At 54.2% G+C, this 19,686-nt stretch overlaps 1 protein-coding gene across 1 annotated transcript in view; it reads left to right on the forward strand.

The window, feature by feature from the left end:
- Pebp4 (phosphatidylethanolamine binding protein 4) overlaps positions 1-5,269 on the forward strand; it is a 211,338-nt gene extending 206,069 nt beyond the window's left edge. Inside the window, exons 4-6 of the mRNA XM_087216817.1 lie at positions 1,111-1,156; positions 3,284-3,397; positions 5,103-5,269. Coding sequence (XP_087072943.1) covers positions 1,111-1,156; positions 3,284-3,396 — 159 coding nt within the window. The 3' untranslated portion in view covers position 3,397; positions 5,103-5,269. The remainder of the gene's footprint in view (positions 1-1,110; positions 1,157-3,283; positions 3,398-5,102) is intronic.
- The last annotated feature ends 14,417 nt before the right edge of the window (positions 5,270-19,686 follow it).

A 19,686-nucleotide genomic window follows, 5' to 3' on the forward strand; every position in this document is an offset into this window, starting at 1 on the left:
AGGCCTGTTCTCCTAGCCTCCTGCCCTCTGTCCCCACCCAAAGGTACCAAGACCCACAGAAACAAGCCTGAGGATGGGATTCCAGCAAGGGAGGCCCAAGGTGAAGACAGCAGATGAGCTGCGGCCTAAAGGGGAAGCGGTCAGGGGGATTCTGGGAGGGGTGAATGGGAGTCAGAGGTTGGATCCCACCTCCCGCCAGCCCCATGCCCCCCATGCTCCAGAGGGGCCTCCCATTTCCTTCTCAAGGCGGCTCCCGGACCCCCATGAGTACCTCCAGGAGACAAGGGGCAGAAGTTGCCCCAGGAAGAGTGGAAAGGGGGCCAGGGCACAGTTAGGTGTTGGCAGAATCAATTAAGAGCCATGCTAATCACCATCATTAAGACTATAAAACCCCACACCTAGGGGCCGCAGGGCTCGCTGGCTTGGCCTGGGGCCCTGAGCTATGGCACAGACCCAGGGGCCTGGCTCCAGTCCCTTTCACCTGAGCATCTCCCAGTCCTGCACAAACAGTGATTAGCACCTGCCCCCCGGGAGTGCCTCATTATCCCACAGACACCAAGCGGAGGAGAGGAGGGAGGGGAGGGAGAGAAGGAGGGAAACTGAGGCCAAAGAAACTGCCTAGAGCTTGTGGGCTGAGTGAGGCGGTCCAGCCCCTCCTGCCCTCCCTTTCCCTCTGGCTGTCCAGATGGCCACGGACCTACAGTGCTAAAGGCTCCAAAGACAGCAGGAGAGGGTGGGCCAGCCGGCAAGCTCCTAGGACAGTGTGGCCCCGTCCCATGAACAGTTACATCTTGTGCCCAGCCTCGGGGTGCAGACGTGGTCCTGGGGAAGTCCCTTGGGAAGGGTCTTCTCAGGGAACCCTAGCGGTCAGGCATCTGCCCTCCACCTCCAGGCCACCCTCAGACACCCTCTGTCTGCATTCTCCCCCCAGGGCCCCTGACGCACCCCTTCCAAAGCCCCATAGGCTGTCTCCCTCCCAGGAGTGACCATGACCCCCTCCACCCTGCTCCCAGAGTGAGGAGCTCAGCAGACCCGTGGGGACTGAAGTGCGGGGGGTCAGCTTTCATTGCCCCGGTAGTGAGCCCTGGCCCTGCCTGTCTCTCATTTCAGGGTGCCGACCTGCAGAAAGGGAAGATTAAGGGCCAGGAGTTACCAGGTGGGTAAAGACCTTCCAACGCCCATCCCTCGGTCTGGGCCTTAGTGATAGTCCTAGGTGTCACAGTGACATGACTTCCTGGTGCTGCCTGGCAGCGTGTGAACACCACCCAAGAGGTCACCTGTGTGCTCTTGATGTCATCTGCACAGCTGTCTCGTGAGGTTGCTAACACCCAGGTCTCCATTTTAAAGAATGAACCAAGGCACAGGTGAACCTGCCCCTTGTCACACAGCTAGTAAGGGACAGAGTTAGAACACGGGGGTCTGTCTCACTGGGGAGCAGTGGTCACCTCGGAGGCCCTGCCCTGTGCCCTTCCGTCCCTGCAAGGTCTCCACCCCCAAGGTGCACCCTGGGCTCTACTGGGAGGGGCTGCTGGGCCTGGGCGTTCACACATGACTCCGAAGAAATGGTCTCACGGACTGTGGAGCCACATGGGCTCAGGTGCCTCATAGGCCTGGGTTCAAATCCCAGCTCTGCTACTTCCAAGGGTCCTGGCTTCACCTCTCATCACCCCAGTTTCTTCAGCCAGAAAATGGAACTCATGTTCACATGGAGAAGCTGGCCAGAGAGGCGTCCAAAGTGTGTGTGCCCCTCAGCCCCCCAGTCGGCTTCTGGAGGTTTTGAGTGGGGGCTTCTTCAGGAAGGCCCTCCTGAGAGGGGCAAAGTCTCCATCTCCCCTGTGGAGAAATCCACAATGACGGAGAGCCGTGGGTTCTAACTTGAGACCTGTCCACACAGAATCCTGGTCACCTGCTGCTGGCAGTGTAGAATATGTGCGCCTCAGGGACACTCAGCCACCCCCACCCCCCCGTGCCCACCAGCCTGCCTGTCACACCTGCCCTCCACACACCCAGGCACATGCAGAGACCCTGGAAAGTTTCATGCTTTCTCTGAACTGGCAGCAAGTGTGAACTCACACACACTGACACAGGGCCTCCTACGTAGCCTCAGCATTTGGCACACTGGTTCTTCCCATATGCACACCTGCCCCAGTGAGGACCCCAAGCCACACAAACTCACAGCTCTGGCACAACTGCTCTGTTCTCTCTGAGCGCACACACACACACACACACTCTCACACACACACACTCCAATCGCGATGGGAAAGATGAACAGTCAGGAATTCCCCTGGCTCTTGGCAGGCTGGAGGCCCCCGTAGCCAGAAGTGCACAATGGGGAACACTTCCAACAACGCCAAACGGCCAGTCGCTCTTTTGTTTAATGATCAGGAGAGGAAGGGGGGGGCCATAAAGTCCCAACGCTCCCTCCCACCAGCAGGCTCAGGCAAACACTCCTTCCCCACCCACCCCAGGAAGATTCTTGGCTCCAGCCTGACTCTGCTCCTTGGAAAGCGACATGGAGAAAGGGCAGCGGAACGGGAAGGGGCAACTCGCTCTCGGAAAGAGGCCCTGCCTGGAAGACCCAGTCCAGGCCAGTCCTGGGTCCTCGCACAGACTTGGGCGAAGGAAGAGGGATAACTTCCCCCCTCTCCACCCCCAGAAAGGCCAGTATCTCAGAGGCAGAGTGAAGGGGAGGGAAACGGGCCTTCTCCCTGTGCCCCAAGCGCCCAGCTTCTACAGCGCCTATGATCAAACCTTTGAACCCAGTCCCACCCACCCCCGTAACCACTTCCAGATCCTCCAGACCCAGCCAAGAAACTGGCTTCTTTGGGGATTGAGTTCACAAGGAAATGCTGAAAAAATAAATAAAAATCCACACCAAACACATTCACAAGGGAAGATGGGTTTCTCTTGAGGCAGGAAATCCATCAGGATAGTCTAAAGCAAAAAGCAGGACAACACCAACACCCACGGGCCTAGAAAGGCCTGGGAGCTGCGCCAGCACCCCAGACCTTCGGCCAGCGCAGAGCATTTCCTCTAGGACCACTTCCTTCCCTCCCCTACTCAGACCCCCACATGTACATCTTAAGTGAAGATACTGAAGGCGAGAGCCTGCCAAACATGAATTCTAAGGGTGTGCAGTGGAGACGCCTTCCTCTGGCACCCCAGGAAGGTCAGCAGGGACTATGGAAAGACAGGGATGGTTCTCTTTCAGAGCAGCCAGGGGCAGCTGCAAGCAAGTGGCGTGGGATATGAACTCACCTGTCTCTCTCTTATCTACCTGCAGCCTACCAACCTCCCTCTCCACCACCTGACAGTGGCTTCCACCGCTACCAGTTCTACGTCTATCTTCAGGAAGGGAAGACCATCAACCTCCTTCCCAAAGAAAACAAAACTTGAGGTAGGGTCTCATCCTTCCTGCTGCAGCCAAGGTAGATTAAAGGGTGAAATTGAAGGCTCAGGCATCCGTGGGGAACTTGGGACTTGACACCCACTTATGAGACTTGGTGAGCAGGGTCATCGGGCAGCGTTTCTGAGGTATGCACTGAAACAAGGCCTCTAAAGAGGTATTGGCTTTAGATGTGGCCTCCTCTCAGAAGTAAGTACCCTAGACCGAGAAGCACCCCTGAAACCTTGCATGGCGTGTGCAGGCAGCTACCCTGCAACACCTTGGCCAGTAATTGTGCCTTATAATTGAGGCTAATCTGGGCAAGAGGGCACTGGAATGCCACCCTGCCTGTCTGTCTTCATTGGTGGGTAATTGCTTGGTTGGCCCTGCCATCTCCGTGGTGGGGCAAAGACTTCCTCAGCCACACCCCTTCCCCCAGCCCAGAAGAAACCCTCCTCAACTGGGCAAAGAACCCCTTCCCCAAAGCCTCCTACTGGCTTGGTTTTGGTCCTCCTGCCACCAAGACTGGGAAGAAGGAGGAGCTCTGGACCTGGCCACTGCAGCCCAGAGGTAACTCACTCCTGTGAGCCACATCTCCCCTTACTGAGCCTTAGATTCCTCTTCAGGAAAATGAGACATAAAATCATCTCTGCAGGCTCCATAACCGGCCCCACACTAGGAAAGGGAGGTCAAGGCGAATGCACAAATGGCAATTTGAGAGTACACAGTGCAAAGCCTCCAGGCGGTGAGGAAGGCGAGTGGGAGGGTGAATATCAGCAACTGTTTCCTCTCCCCCAGTGACCCTGACCAACCTCCACCCACTGGGAAGCCCGAGGCCCCAGAGTGTGGAGCCCAGAAAGGCACCGGCTCAGCACTAAAGCCCTTCAGAGCTGTGCCGAGGAGGGCCCACCAATCACAGAGGGCTTCAGGCACCCTGGGAGTCGAGTTAGTGCCACCTTTCCACCCATGAACCCAGGTGCCCTCCCCACCCTGCCAACGTGCAAGTCTGTTTGAACAGCTGCACCAAAGACACTCTTAAGTTCGGATACAAAGAGAAAAGGAAAGCCGGGTGTGATGGTGCATGCCTGTGATTCCAGCACTGTGGGAGGCTGAAGCAGGAGGATCGAAAGTTTAAGCTCCACTTGGGCAACTTAGCCGCTTAGCAAGCTCCTGTCACAAAGTAAAATATTTTTTAAAGGCCTGGGGATATAGCTAAATGCAAAGGGCCTGGGTTTAATCACCAGTGAGAGAGAGAGAGAGAGAGACAGAGACATAGACAGAGTTCTCCACCATCCTAGGTACCAGTCTCACCAAAGACACAAGGAAGCTCCTCCCACTAGTCCAGGGGCCTGGGGACTGAGCCCTCCATCTTCCTGGAGGAGACTCATTGGTCAAGGTATTACCTCCTGAGGTCTCCCCAAATCCCCCCTCCAGAAAACACTGTGGCTCTGCCTGCCCTGCTAGGTCACTGGTGGCAAGAAAGGAAGCTGGAAAACTATCAGGAAAACTATCAGGGCTGAAACCATTATTCATCCCTTTGAATCTTTGTCAAAACACCATTCCCTGTGCCTGTGTATGAATATCTGTGCATGCACATGACACACACACACACACACACACACACACGACCCACCTTCCATCCACATAAAAGTTCAGGCACTGGACTTATATCTGGGCAGAGTCCCTTGAACTCCTCTGCTGTTTTGTTTGCTGCCAGAAAGAAAAGTAAGAAAATCACCCTCCTGGATAAAAGCCCCAGCCAAGGAACCAGCCCTCTACTGTGACCACTTCCATATACTCATCCTGTGCTGGGGGCTTCAGAGAGGAATTCCCTGCCCTCTAGGAGCTTACAGTCTACTTTTGAACCAATTAAATAACAATACAGAGCAGCTTGTAATTAAGCATTTAATTGTGTGGTTCTGACTATCACCATGTGTCAGAGTTGGGGACAGATCCCTTCCCTTCTCGGTCCCAGACTCTCCAGGACTGCACGCCCTCTTCCTGCAGGGTGGGGAGACCTTTCTTCCTCTCTCTAGCCAGTGATGTGACTTGGAAACAAATCTGCCGCTGGGCCTCAGTGTCCTCTAGAAAATGAGATGACCATTTGCTGGTGATCTGCAGATCTCTGTGGCCCAGGGCCTCCGTGGAGAAGCTGGGCCCTGCCGAGGAAGAAGCCTGAATCCTCAAAGGGAGGAGGAGGAGGAAGCCCCAGGCTGGGAAAACTAAAAATGAAAAAGAAAAGGGGAAAGAGAAAACAGAGGAGGGTTGTAAAGGTTCTCGAATGCCCAGGACTGGCATGCTTGGTAGACCATACGGAGTCACTAGACACAACACATGGAGGTTGCTCTTTAGAGATGCCCAAACTGAGTGACCAGAGACAGAAGCCACCAGGGCCCTGCAGTGTGAAGCGGTGAGGACCTGGCATGGATGAGCCCAGGGTGATTGCAAAAGCAGCGGTGGTAGTGCTTGAAGCAATCCTGGTGCGCCAAGTCCTGGCAGGCTCTGCAGCACCTGGACAGTGCTCGGAGACGCGTGAAGCCCCGGGCTAGACTGACACTCTGAGGGCACAGGGCCCTGCCAATGAGCACAGGCCCCGGGGACAGAGAGGGGATGTAACCAGCCTCTGTGTCCCCCAGAGAACAGGCTGCAGGGGAAAGGGCAGGCTGTAGGAGCCAGGTAGACGGGCATTATGCAGATGGTTAACTAGCCACGTAGTGGGCCATTGTAAGAACACTTTGTCAAGCAGTTTTGAAACCGGAGTAACCTAAAGGTCCCCAGTGTGGTATAGAGTTCAATTTGCTGAAAAAACATGGTGGAAAACAAACCTTTGAAGAGTCATGTTCCTGTCCAGTTCAGTCTCCTGCCCTCCCTGGCATCTGTGTGTGAATGACAGCTGAAAATTAGTGTAGTGGACCCTGCCTGACCAGGTAAACAGGTGACAGGGTGGTCACCTCTAGAGCCAAGGGGAGAAGACCTCCCCAGAATTCCTCTCAGTTGTCTAACTCAGGATGAGTACATGTGGTGGGGAAATGAAGACTCCTTGACATTCATGTGACCTTGGACAAGCCACCTCACTTCCCTGGGCCTCGATTTCTACCTTTCCACAACAAAGGGTCGGACTGGTTGTTCTACAACTAGACGATCTGGAATGGATTTGCTCCCTACTTGGTGGGCCCTTCTTGCCTCTGAGCTCTGAGCTCTGCCCCATGAATGCAGAAAGCTGACCAGGCCGGACCCACTGGCAAGCCCCAGTCATGTGTGAGGCTTCCCAGCAGGCTTCCTTCTGGGTACCCAAGACCACAGCAATAGCTCAGAAGGGGGTTCGGGCTACCCCTCCTCTAGCCCCGGAAGTCCTGCCCCATCACACCACTCTCCCCAATTCTACCACCCTTCCTGCCTCAGCATGACTGGCCAGTGCCCTCCCCAGGCCCTCGGATGGGACCTTGGGTAATCATAGGATGGGGCTGGGTGCTGGCAGGCCCAAAAGGAGCCCCAGGCCCTGCCCTCACGTATGTATGTGTCACCGAGGCATAACCCAGGGGAGCTGGCACGCACAGGAAGCATCAAGGAAGGTATTCAGGTGGCTGAAGCAGAAGCAGGACCCCATGGGCAGAGGCCCTGAAGCCAGGAAGCCTGAGTTGCCGACTCTGACAAGGGCTGGCCTAGTTTCAATGACATTGTCCCAAAGGCCACACTTTGCCTTCCCAGATTCGAGCTATGTTATCTCAGGCCTGGGATATGCTGGATTTCCACCTGCTTCCCAGTGAGCCACTCCTTCCAGCTGTGCACTATGAAGCAGGCAGGCGCACACAGGTGCACACACACACACACACACACACACACACACACACGCACTCCCAAGGCCCCAGATCCGGCCTCTAGGCTCATCGTGACTCTCCATGCTCTCCTTGCATGTTTTCCCAGTGGCAGCCTTGCATGCATCTAGAAAGACTTCTAGATTCTAGAGGAACCAACCAAAGGGATTACCTACAGGCAGACTTCACATGCCCCTCCCACACTGCCAAGGGGTCCCTTACATCCTGTTGTTCACTAGTGTATGCCTGCCCATGATTTGTCCCTGCCTACTGATCCAGGTGAACCATTCTCCCCTCCCTCCACTCAACCCTGGGATGTGTTGCCCATGTTGCAGGAACTGACCCCCCTGCAAGGCTCCCTGATGCTCTGCCCACGTTGACCCCCCAGGGCTGGCCTCTCTCAGCCAAGTCTGGCCCTGCCCTCTCCTATTACTGTCCTTGTCCCTATATCCAATCGCCTACTTTCTGTTGAACTTTCTCCGGAGTCTGCTTGTGTCTCTTTTGTGTTACTAAATTGAGTTTCACTCACTCACATCACCCTGCTTCCACCGTGACACTATAAATTCCTTGAGAGAAGAGCTCACCTCTGTCTTCCTGCCTTGTATCACCCGTGGCTGGGCCCAAGCCACCTCAGGCTCTTGGTCAATGAGTGTATCTGTGTGTTCTACACACCCACACACACACATTCACAAGTCATTCATACACAGACAGATCCGAACATTCTCACACCCCCACGTTCACAAACACACATCAACTTCCTTCAGCACCTGAAGAGGCTGCCACCTCATACCCACAATGACAATCTCCACATCATTCCCTCCCTGTCCCAACCTGGGTGGCCAGGGCCAACTCTCCTCAACCTTCACCTTGCCCCCTCATGTCAGGTGGGCAAGACAGCAGCCAGCATCTTCCAGAGCAAGTGAGGAAGCGAAAACCAGAGAGACAAACACTGAGTGGCATGATTGGCAAAAGGTCTGCAGTGAACAGCAGATGAATTTCCTTCTGGTGCCTGGGGAAGGGTTCGTTCCATGTCCCCAACATCCACCTAGACCACCACCCTCGTTTCAAGGACAGAGAGGGGACAACTGCGTCCTGCTGCCCTGAGCCACAGTGGTCCATTCTTCCCACAATTCCCCTTCCCAGTGAAGGCCATGGCTGAGCCCAAAGCTCCAGGGAGCCATGGTCAGTACCTTGCCACAGCTCAGCCACCTCTCCCCAACATGTCACAAGCTGGCCACATACACATACTCTTGCTGTCCCACTAGATGACCAATGACACACTGCAGCTTTCTTCAGAAGCCACTCAAAGGCCACAAGCCCAGGACAGTGCCAGAATGCTTGTGGGGGGCTCCACCGCCACCTCACAGGGGCAGCCTCAGGGGCCCTCATGAAGAGGAAAACCCCACTCTTTGGGAAACCAATGGAATGGCAGGTGAGGCAGCCATAAGCTGCTCTCTAGCACCAGGGGCACCTGAATTCAGGGGGTCAGAAAGGAGGAACAGGCAGGGACCTGCCATACCATGAGGTGTGAGTCATATTTATGACATCGGAAGGTTTCTGGGGCTCCCTGGGTGAACGAGACAGGGGTATTAGGGGCCAAGGGCATGAGGGCAGCAGAGCCCTAAGCAGCAGGCCTGGAGGCAGCCTAGGGCAGTGTGGGGTGTGGTGAAGTGTGATAGAAGAGCCTGAGAGGAAAGCAGGCCCTGCTTGGAGACCAAGCCCCCAGTCCCGAGAGCACACACACACACCACTGCAGAACAGCCCACCCTAACCCCATGACCTCTCACAGTGGTTTGCCTGCTCCAGCCCCAGAGCCCCCAGGGCCCGCCCCTGCTCACCATGTGGGCTTGGGGCAGGTGGCTCCCTTCTGCCTCCGAAGGCCCCATCCACCTACTAGGCCTGGTAGGATGGGGACCTGGTGGGCAACCTGGGCAACATGCAGCAAGGCACCCTGGCCAGCAGCTGCCTGAAATCTCCGCAGGCCCCAGGCAGACCTCTTGGAGCATCCTGCCCCAGTCAAGCCAAACACCAGCTGTCCAAAGCAGTGTCAGACGGATCACACAGAGAAATGGCAGATAATCCCCAAACATGATAACTGGGTGCTAACTGGGCAGCTCAGAGCCCCTCCTCTTCTGGGTCCCTTCTCTGTCCCCACCCTTAGCCACAGGTGGAGGAAGGAGGCCTAGATGATCCATTCACTGGACAATTAGGACCCTCCCTCCCACTCTCCAGTCTCCCCAAATTCTCTTCTCCCTAACCACCCTGCAACTGCCCGGCCACCCTGGTGTGTCACTCCCACCAGTGTCCAAGTGTCCCCTCCACCCCAGAGCCAGCAGGATCAGCCACTCAGCAAATATTCTCCAGGAGCAATTGGGTGTGATGGAACGAGGGCTTATCAGCTCCCGAGTAAAAGTCTCTGGATATCATTTAATGGCACAAAAAAATAAAAGGCTCAGGCCTCCCGCCTGCCACTGCCGGGACATCATTAATCTCCACAGAAAGGCATCAGTGCTTCTATCACGGCAGCCAGCCCTGGCGAACCAGACAAATTACAGACCCGAGCCGTGTTCTCCATGGGGCGGTTATTAGATTGGGGTTGAATCCTTGCTGTTTTCATCAGGGACACCGTTCTCTGACAGGAGGTAGTGCCCTGCCAAGCTGGAGGGTAGAGCAAGGCTGAGCCCAGATAAAAGGGCAGTGCCTCGGTTAGATGCAGGTCACCTGCCTGGGGGAACAGGGCAGCTCAGAGCCAAGTTCTCAGGCCCCTGCAATACCTGTCCAGGGCAGGGTCCAACCTCAGGGGCTCAGCCACCTGGCCCTGCCTCAGCCTCCTGACCCCGACAACCCAGGTCCACCAAGGACCAAGTGACAGGTCTGGTGGACAACATCCTTTGGCCAGGAAGTACTGTCTTGTGCCAGCTAAGAGAGGCCCTGCAAATGTCTGCCAGGGCCCGGTGGCAAAGCTGCGCTGCTGGCCAAGGACTTTTTTTGAAGGACAAGTTTATCATTTATCTACTGTTAATTGTCTTGCATTAGAAATTCATGGAGAAAACTGGGCATGGTGGTGCAGGCCTATAGTCCCAGCACTCAGGAGGCTGAGGCAGGAGGATTACAGTGAGTTCAAGGTCTGCCTGGGCTACATAGTGAGTTCAAGACCAGCTTGGACTACATAGTGAGGAGAGAGAGAGGGAGGGAGAGAGAGAGAGAGAGAGAAGATAGGAGAGGAGACGGAGGGAAGGGGAGGGGAAGAGAGAAGAGAAAAGGAAAGGAAAGGAAAAGAAAAACTCATGGAAGACAGGAGTGAGCATGGGTAAAGCAATAGCCTGCTCCCCACACCTGGCGGAAGCCACAGGATGCAGCTGCCGTGTTCCATAGAAGGCCCTTGCTCCGGGATCTGAGGCTCAGAGCACAGATTCTAGCCCAGGAGCTGTCCACCCCTCCTCCCAAGCGCTGCCAGGGGTTGGGGGCCAGGGTAGGGGACCACCATTTCTCCCTCTCTTGGAGGCTGGCTTAGCCCTAAAAGCCTCAGTGGAGCTGGTCAGGAGCACACAACAAGCCACTCCCAAAACATGCAAAGCCAGCCCCACAGATTCAGGACCTAGGGGTGGAGAAAGTGACTGTCAAGACCTGGCCCAGAGCCAGGTGCAAACCTTCCAGCCGTGGCAGTCCCTGGGACTAAAGCCCAGAGAATGCGCTCCCCTCTCCACCACGGAAGATGGGGGTGTCCCCTGTGTCGAGCAGCTCAGGCACAAGCAGTAGCTCAGAAACCCGCCGGGCTTTAGGTGAGATGTCCTAACTCTCCCCTCGGCCTCCTCCTACTCCAACATCTTTAACAGCCACAGCTCTTGGCTGACATCAGCAGCGACCTGCAAGCGAGGGGATGGATGGCCTCTAGGCGGGGCTGCCTCAGCAGGATGGGACCGTCACCCCTCGGGTTGAGCAGAGATGGACCCATACATCCTGGGAGACAGCCCTGCCTTGAGGAGCCCGCGCCCCTGTACTGTCATCTCTAGGCAGCTTAGGAAACAGACACCAGACGCTCACTGCCCTGGCCAGCCCTAGCCCAGCCTGGCTGCTAGTGCAGTGGCCCCAGCAGACGCAGCCCTGCCCTCTTCCTGCACGGTAGCAGCCTCCTGGCACTCAGGGACAGGGCCACACCATACAGGAAGGGGCTTTCCTCTGAGCGGTGACCACGGAAGCCACAGAGCCCATCTCTCCCCACACACCCCTGTGGGCCTGACTCAACCCTTTCCCTTCTAGAACTTGCTCAGGGTCAGTTCCTCTCACCCTCTGTGGCAGGAAATTGGGGGGTGGTGAGGAGTCCTGGTGAGCCAGAGGAGGCAGCCAGCACAGGGCCTGGGTGTGGGGAACAGCTGCCAGAGGAGCCCGAGGACCAGACTTGTCAGAAGTGGGACTGGGAAGGGGCCTAAGACCCCAGGGACACTCCGAGCTCATGCAGGAGGTGGCATCTGAGCCTAGGGAGGCCAGCTCTGCTGAGAAAGGGGAGCAAGGGGATTTCTTTCACTAGCTTGCCCTGATCTCGTGATGGGTTTCAATTCCTTCCTTACCACCCAGGTTCCTTCCTGCACTATTGAGTGGGGAAGGCCCCACTGTCCCCTCATGCCTGCCACCCACCAGATCACCCTTGAGCCCTTTCCCTGGCACACACACACACACAAAACGATATGCCGGTGTGTGTACATAGGCATGCACACATTTTTCCAGGGTTCTGATACCAGAATTCCTTTCCAGCCAAGCCAGCCCCAGGGTGCAGAGCCTCGAGCCAGGCACAGTGCCTGTAAAACCGTGGGAATGCCCATTACATTCAGTACCCATCCAGTAGGGTAGTTCTCAGCACCTTTGCCACCCTTCACCAAGACTCCCTCAAGGCCCTCTCTCTCCAGCCCTTCAGGTAGGCCAAGCATCCCATTGCTGAGGCAGACAGGATGGAGGGAAGCTGGAAAGGACTTGCCTTGTCTCTGTCCCCTAGGACAGGGGTACGGGCGTCCCCAACCCCCAGGTTGGCTTGATACCAGTCCACGGCCCGACAAGAAGCAAGCCACACGGGAGTTGAGTGCTGGGCCAGTGAGCAAAGCATCGGTATCTACGGCCCGTCCACATCACTGGATTACCACCTCTTGTCAATCAGGCATTAGCTTCTCACGGGAGTAGGAATCCTACTTCAAACTGCACAAGTGCATGCAAGGGATCCAGGATCCAGTGCTCCTGTGAATCATCCCAGGTGTCTTCCTGGAAACTGGTCCCTGGTGCCAAAAAGGTTGGGGACAGCTGCCTTAGGAAGCTCCCTCCCTGTACCCCATCCTGGACCCAGCCTCTCATCTGTAAGCCAGGGGTAATCACAGTATTCAACAGTTGGACTGATGTGAAAACTGAGTGAATTATTGTTCATGATCCAAGTGACACACAGGAGCACTACAGAGGTATGTTGTTGCTGGCATTATTATTTGTTGTATCATCATCATCATTGTTGTTATTATTATCATTGGGTGGGGGTAAAATTAAAAATTGTCCTGTCCTTAAGAATATTGTTGAAACACCAGTGGCCATGGGAGGGAAGAGGAATGGAAGGAGAAACACACTTGGGTGGACTTGCTCTCTCACTGGTGCTGTGAAGAGGGTGGTAGATACAGACGGGGCCGACAGGTGGAGAAAGGTGGTCTATGACTCTCAGGGAATGTCTGCAAAAGACTACAGGCAGCCAGCTCGAGCCTCTTCTGTCTGGGGGTGAGAGGTGACTGTCATCGCCCATGGCACATGAGCCACTGCCTAGCTGTGCCCCAGGAAAGGCCACCCCTCCTCCAGGGAAGGTTGCAGATTTATCCCCCCAAATCAAGAGAGCTCCAAAAGAACAAAACTTACAGGATGCATTTTAATTCCAGGTCAATTTAAATTCTGAATAAACAATGAAAAATAATTCAGTGTAAGTATGCTCCGTGCAATAGATGGACACACACAACAAATTATTTGCTGTTTATCTGAGATCCAGACTTACCTGGGCTTCCTGTGTTTTCCTGGTAACCATCCACCTAGGGTGTCTGACGCTCAGGGTTTGAGAAACAGGAGTGTGGGAATTTGCCTCTGACCACTTCTCTCAGCCTCTCGCCAGTACTCAGGGCAGTGCCCTCCTTGCCCCGCCATGAGGCCTGTGCACACTCGCCCGGAAGATGTGTCCCCTGTTGTGCTGTCCCCTGAGGAGGACCCCCTCTGACCTGAGTACCAACTGGGCTTCTCCAGTTCCCACCCTTATTCCTCCTCCAGGATCCAGGCACTGCCTATCTACGTCCGCTGAGGGGAAGGAGCCCTGCTGCAGGTGGTGGCCAGGATTCAGGGGAAAAGATCATAAGAACAGCATAGGCTCATCCGCCAGGATCAACTCCGGCGGCTAGGGTGACCAGGTATGGCGAGGAGCAGCAGCACTGCAGCCTCCATTGTGGGGTCGGGAGATGTGCAGGGAGAGGGGGTTTGGCGTTTCCTTTCTGCATAGTGCAAAAAGGCAGCAGCATGTTAAGTACAGGGCCCAGGGAAAGGGACACGAGGTGGCCTTGACTCAGCCTGGGCTTAGTCCCCATGGTCCTGGCAAGTAGGTAACTGTGGTGCCACTTCTGAGGGACTGTACTAGCGTACGGGGGCTCCCCTGCAGCCAGAGACCAGAAGGCTGTCCAGGCACTGTGCCCCCACAGCCAGAGGGGACCAAAGTCATCACCTGCTGTCTGCAAGTCCCCAGAGCTGCCTCTCACCATCGGGCCCCTGCAGCCCTCAGGCCAGTGGTTCTCTCTCACTGCCTCCCTATGGCCTGTCTGTCCTTCCAAGCTCTTGGGAAATGGACAAATTTTTGTACCGGTTCCACCTGAATGAGCCTGAAGTAAGCACCCAGTTCATGACACAGAACTACGAAGACTCAGCAATGTTCCAAGCTTCCGGGGAAAGGGGCAGCTAGCCCAAGGGCAAACATGAACAGAGATAACTGCCTGCTGGGCCACAGGCTTCACCTTCCAGGTGTGGGTCCACAGGAGTCCTGGGACAAGGCCCTCTTTGGGTATGGACCCCTTCTCATTTAAATTTTAAAAAATAAAAATAAGAGGTCATCCAGTGCTTGTTGTTTTGCTTCCTAATCTGTCTTCTTTGGAAAATCAACGAAGGGAGCTGGGCATGGTGGATCATAGCTGTAATCCAGGCACTCTGCACAGATGAAGCAAGAGAATTGCAAGTTCAAGCCCAGCCTGGGAAACTTAGTGGGACCTAGTTTCAAAATAAAATAAAAAAGCCAGGGACATAAATCAGTAGGAAGACCCTGAGTTTACTCTGCAGTAACAAAAAATGGGGGGGGGGGGGGAGAAAAGAAAAGAAAAGAAAAGAAAAAAGAAAAGAAAAGAAAAGAGAGAGAAATCAATGGGAAAATCAGCCAACATCCAGCAACTAGGGCTTGGGGCTTTCTGGTAATTGAAAGTGGGTGGGGCTGGGGGATGGATTGATAGGAGATGGGGATCCCTAAGCCTGAATTGAGCCCTCAAGCAAATTGCTCATCTCTCTGAAGCTCCACCTCCTCAGCAGTGACAACGAGGTGGGAAGGAGCTGTAGGGGACACTGCTTTATCTCCATGGACCTTTCCAACTCCAACACTCAACAGCATTCATTGAACAAACATCGCGGACACCTGTCCTGTGCTAGGCCTGGAAATCCAGAGGTGAACAGGCTGAGCAAGGTGCTGGCCTTGTGCAGTGGGGTTGGGGTGGGGGGGCGGATATCAGACAGGCCCAGGCAAATGATAACAAACTGTGATCCGTGTTATGAGGATGGAAAGGAGGCCTGGCTTCTAGTGCGGGTTGAAGGCTCAGGCAAGGCCTCTCGGGAGAAGTGATGTTTAACTTCAGGGCTGGGAGGTAGGGTAGGGTTAACTTGGTGAGTGCAGACAGGGCCAGAGAGCATCCCTAAGATCCTCCAAACTGCAGCAGCTGGCAGGAGCATATGTGGCATCATCCAGAAAATGAAAGGCCAGTCGTGTAGCTGAAATGAAATATATAGCAGGTGGGCAAAGGCCAGGCCAGGCCTTGTGGCCATGCTAAATTTTGGATTGTACCCTACAAGCACCAAGAAATCACTGGATGATAAACAGACTGGAAGGTGACTGGTGACACCCCCAGATGTGTGCTTTTGGAAAGCTGTGAGGAAATGCCTTAGTATATCTACGTGGAGAGGATTTCAGCGTCCGCATCCTTGGACTGAGCTATAGGCCTCTTGACTTCCCTGCCCAAGGACCCCCTGGAGACCCCTCTGCTAGCCTCCTGCGCAGCCTAAAGTGTGGCCTCTCAACTCACCCCGCAACAGGTCCTCAGCTCAGTTTCCCTCCAAGAGTTAATAAACCCCTCTCCTTGGCCAGGGTGCAGCAACGTTGGTGACTCACCTGTGCAAAGTGCTTTGAGGTCACCAAATGAAAGGAGCAGGCTGAGCTGAGCATAGGGTTATTACCTTCTTCGAGGTATGTGCCATGTTAGCTGCAAGGCAGCAGGCCCTGGCTGACCTGAGGCCCAGCTGAGCACATTTTCAACTAAACAGTTCCTGAGGTGGGATCTGAAGAAGGAAGTAGGGTGGGAGATGGAGTTGGTGACCAGAGAGGGAATTGGGTGATGCCTCTCTTCTGTTGATAGATTCTCTTCCATGCCCAGGTAGTGGACAGCAGATAGCAGAGTCCTGTGCTTTAGAAGGAAGTTTAATGCCTGCCCAGGGCAAAAAAAACAACTCTCCCCATTCCCTTCCATTCCACCAGGCAAACCCTAAAACAGAGCTAAAATAAGGAACAAAAGGAAGCACCCTTCTGCAGGGTCATGGAAGGCAGCCTGGGAAGGAACTCTCCGGGTCCCATACACCTTAGGACCTTCTCCCTGCAGCCCCCACCCCACCAAGCACAGAGTATAATTGGCAGCTCCAGTTGGTGCCCAGGGCCAGGATAAATAGAAGGTCAGCTTGCTAAAGCAGCCCCAAATTGAGACATATCCTCCCCTCTTCTGCTTTTAATTCCTTGTGGCTAGCCTGTTTATTTTGGGTAAGGGAAAAAAAGTCGGATGTTTATCCTTCGAGGAAATTATCGGCTTGCCTGCTTTCCTTTCTTTCTCCCCTCCTTACTTTATCCTGGCGTTCTGAGATTTGGGTTCCGTGGCAGGAGAGACCCCTACCCTCCTGGCCGCAAAAAGTGAAAAAATAACACAGCTGGCCCGGATTGTAGGCTGAAGCCAACCCTACCAGGCAGTCCCTGGAAACTACAGAGAAGAGGCAGATAGAGGAAACCTGGACGCCACAGGGGGACTGGGAGAGCCACCCTGGAGGAAGTGTTTTTGCCTCTCACTCCTTTTCACTACTTCTGCCAGGTGGAAACAAAATGGACATGCAAATTGCTTGAGGTCTCTAATGAAGCAGCCAAGAAAGATGTAAGGGAGCAGTGGTTACCTCTTTGCAGGGATAAAGAAGACTGACGTTATCATCATCACTGTCAGATACCATTTTCCAAGCACCTTCTACATACCAGGCACCGTGCGGAACACTTCCCGTGTAGTGTCTCATTTAATGCATTCTCACCCTGCTTCTCAGCCTGCCCAGGCCTTCAACACATTCTCTCATTCAATTGTCCCAACAACCTAATAATATAGGTGGTGGTGTTCTCGTTTTCTAGATGAGGAACCAGATTCCCTGATGTGAAGGGGCCTACTCCCTGTTCCCTATAGCAGTAATGGAATCTGGTGTTAAGCCCTCTTACCTTAGTATTTAGAGGTAAGTAGCACTTTATTCCTACTCTCTGGTAATATAAAATAAAGACTTATCCATTTAAGAGCTGAATGGGCCAAAGAGGAAAGGCTGGAAGTTCCAGAAGAGTTTAAAGCTTTAGCCATCCTGGACCAGGTATGATTTGGGGGGTGGGGGTGGCTTCTGAATGCTCAAGGCAATAGCCTGGCCCAGCCCATGGTCTCATGCACACACACACACACACACACACACACACACCCGTGCTCAGTACCCTGTTTACCAGCCTCAGCCCTTTGACTCACCCTGCTCCCTCCCCATCACACCTGTGTGATAACTGTCCTTAGGGAAAGAAGAGAGGTGGGAAAGGAGGGAAAGCCACCTAGCAAGACTCAGTGGGTCACCACGTGGTGGTGATTCCGATGGTGATGATGGTGATGGGGTGATGATTCTGATGATGGTGGTGGTGACAGTGATTGTGATGGGCCCAGGGGTTAGAGCTGAGCAGCACTGGGACAGGAAGAAAGCCTCACATGCATAGTAGGTGGGATAGTTTTAAAAGCATACGATCTCTTATCAAACAGACTTAAATTCATATAAAATTTCTACTACTTGACAGCACAGTGACTTTGGGCAACTTACTTAACTATTTCAGACCTGTGTTTCGAGTGCAAAAAGCAATATAATGAAAATAAATGCCTTCTGCCTAAGACAAATTACAGTGGTCTTTTTTGTTTTGTTTTTGGTACCGGGGATCGAACTCAGGTCCTTGTGCTTGCACAGCAGGCATCGAAACCACTGAGCTAAATCCCCAGCCCAAGTTACAGTGGTTAAATGAGATAGCATGGCAGCTACCAAGCACAAGGCCTGGCATGCAGACTGTTCAGCAAATGCATGAATTCTCCTCCTCCCCTGCCTCCTCCTCACCTATTCTCCCCAGCTCAGCTGGAGCAAGCCAGCCGTGAGGCTTCGAGTAAAGGACCATCTCTCCCAGATGAGAATCCTTCCCACAAGACCTATCAGACCCTCAGCAGCCCCAGGGAAGGGACCAACTGCCAAGGGAGCCCCAAGCCCAGCCAGTATCCCCCTCCCAAGCTAAGCAAAACACTGGAAAGCTTGGATCAGGAAAGACACCCAGTTCCTTAGCAACTAGCACACATTTCCCTGTAAAGACAAAGACCCTTCACTCAGAATGCTCCCTCCCCCCAGCCTCTCCAGGTGTCTCATCGACTTTGCAGGAGTGGGGCTGAGGGCTGCTCACTCCCAGAACCTCTGGGGACTTCTCGGCCCATCCTCTTGGCCATCCTGAGAGCACCTGTAATGGTCCCAGGACACCTTCCATCAGATGCTAATTAACTGTCCTCTCTACCCCCAGGAGCTGCTGGGAGATGTGTGAGACACATGTGTACACACACACACACACCACAACTGCCCATATTTCCTGTCTGAGACTCTTGCTCCATTTCAGAGACCAGGAAACTAAGGTGAGAGACAGGAACAGTTCCCTAAGGGTTTCTGTCTGTCTCCTCCTCAGTGTCTGGAAGGAGAAACAGGAGATGAAGAGGATGGTTCAGAGAGGGAGAGACAGAGGACAGTGTCCCTGGATATGTTAGGGGACAGGAGACAGGAAGGGAAAAGCCTGCAGGCATTCATGCCAGGACAGTGTGCTTAGCTCTGAGTACAACCATGGGACCACCAGGCATGTCATCCTGTTCAACACAGAATGCACATCTTAAGGGACAAGAATGAAATGATCCCATAGGAAAGGAAAAGAAGAAAAAGAGAAGGAAACAAAAAAGGGACATGGCCATTTGCTCTGGGATAGCTGGCAGAACTGCTGATGGGAAGTCAAGATCTGATTCCAACCCTAGAGCTCCTATTCACTGCTATGTGAGCCTGGGCTGGTCAGCCACCCTCTCTGGGCCTCATTTTCCCCATCTCTAAAGCAGCTTGGGATGGATGTTCTCTGAGGCCCCTCCAGCTGAATGACTTCTGATTCTATATGGGCATTTGGGGGCAGTGATAGAGAAGCCACTACTACTCTCCCTTTGGCTGAGAGCAAGTGGAAGCCACCAGAACAGGCAGAACCGGCGTTATCAGACAACATCAAGTGTGTTTGGGTGCAGGAGCCAGAAAACCCTAGTGGAAGACCCAGGTTAAAGATGAGTTTACAGATGTAGGGAGCTAGAGACCTGGGATTGCCCAGAAGCAGCCTAGTTCATCCACCCCAGATCCAGGCCAGCAGAAACCCATGCAAAGACCCTCAGCATCTAGTGGAAAGGCCCCGGGGACTGAGGGCAGACACAGAAGCATGAGCTAGTGTCCAGCCCACTGGCACAAGTCGGCAGGACAGGGGTAAGAGGATTAAAGAAAAGAGCTGAGTTTGTCAGGAAAGCAGGCTGGCAAGACCCCTGGGTGTTCACTTTTGTTTCCAGTCTCATGAAGCAAGAGAAGAGCAGGCTGAGTGCATTTCCCCTAGGGCCTGGGCAATAGCCTGGGAGTCCAAACACCCTCTGTGCCCCACCACTGTCACACTCACAGCAGAGACAGAAAAGGCAGGCATGCACATTCAAATCACCACAAGGAAACGGCACTTTACGCACAGGCTGTGGCTGGGAAGCCACTCTCCTCTAGGACAGACAGGAAGGCTCAGCTGTGCACGTGTGCTGCGTGCTAGGCATTGAGGGGGCCACAAAAGAAACCTAGCCAGCTCTGCCCGAGAAGCTCCTCCCG

Source organism: Heterocephalus glaber, unplaced genomic scaffold, assembly GCF_053883595.1.
Source record: "Heterocephalus glaber isolate CG9 unplaced genomic scaffold, H.glaber_assembly_v1.0 deba00001460, whole genome shotgun sequence".
Classification (NCBI taxonomy): Eukaryota; Metazoa; Chordata; class Mammalia; order Rodentia; family Bathyergidae; genus Heterocephalus; species Heterocephalus glaber.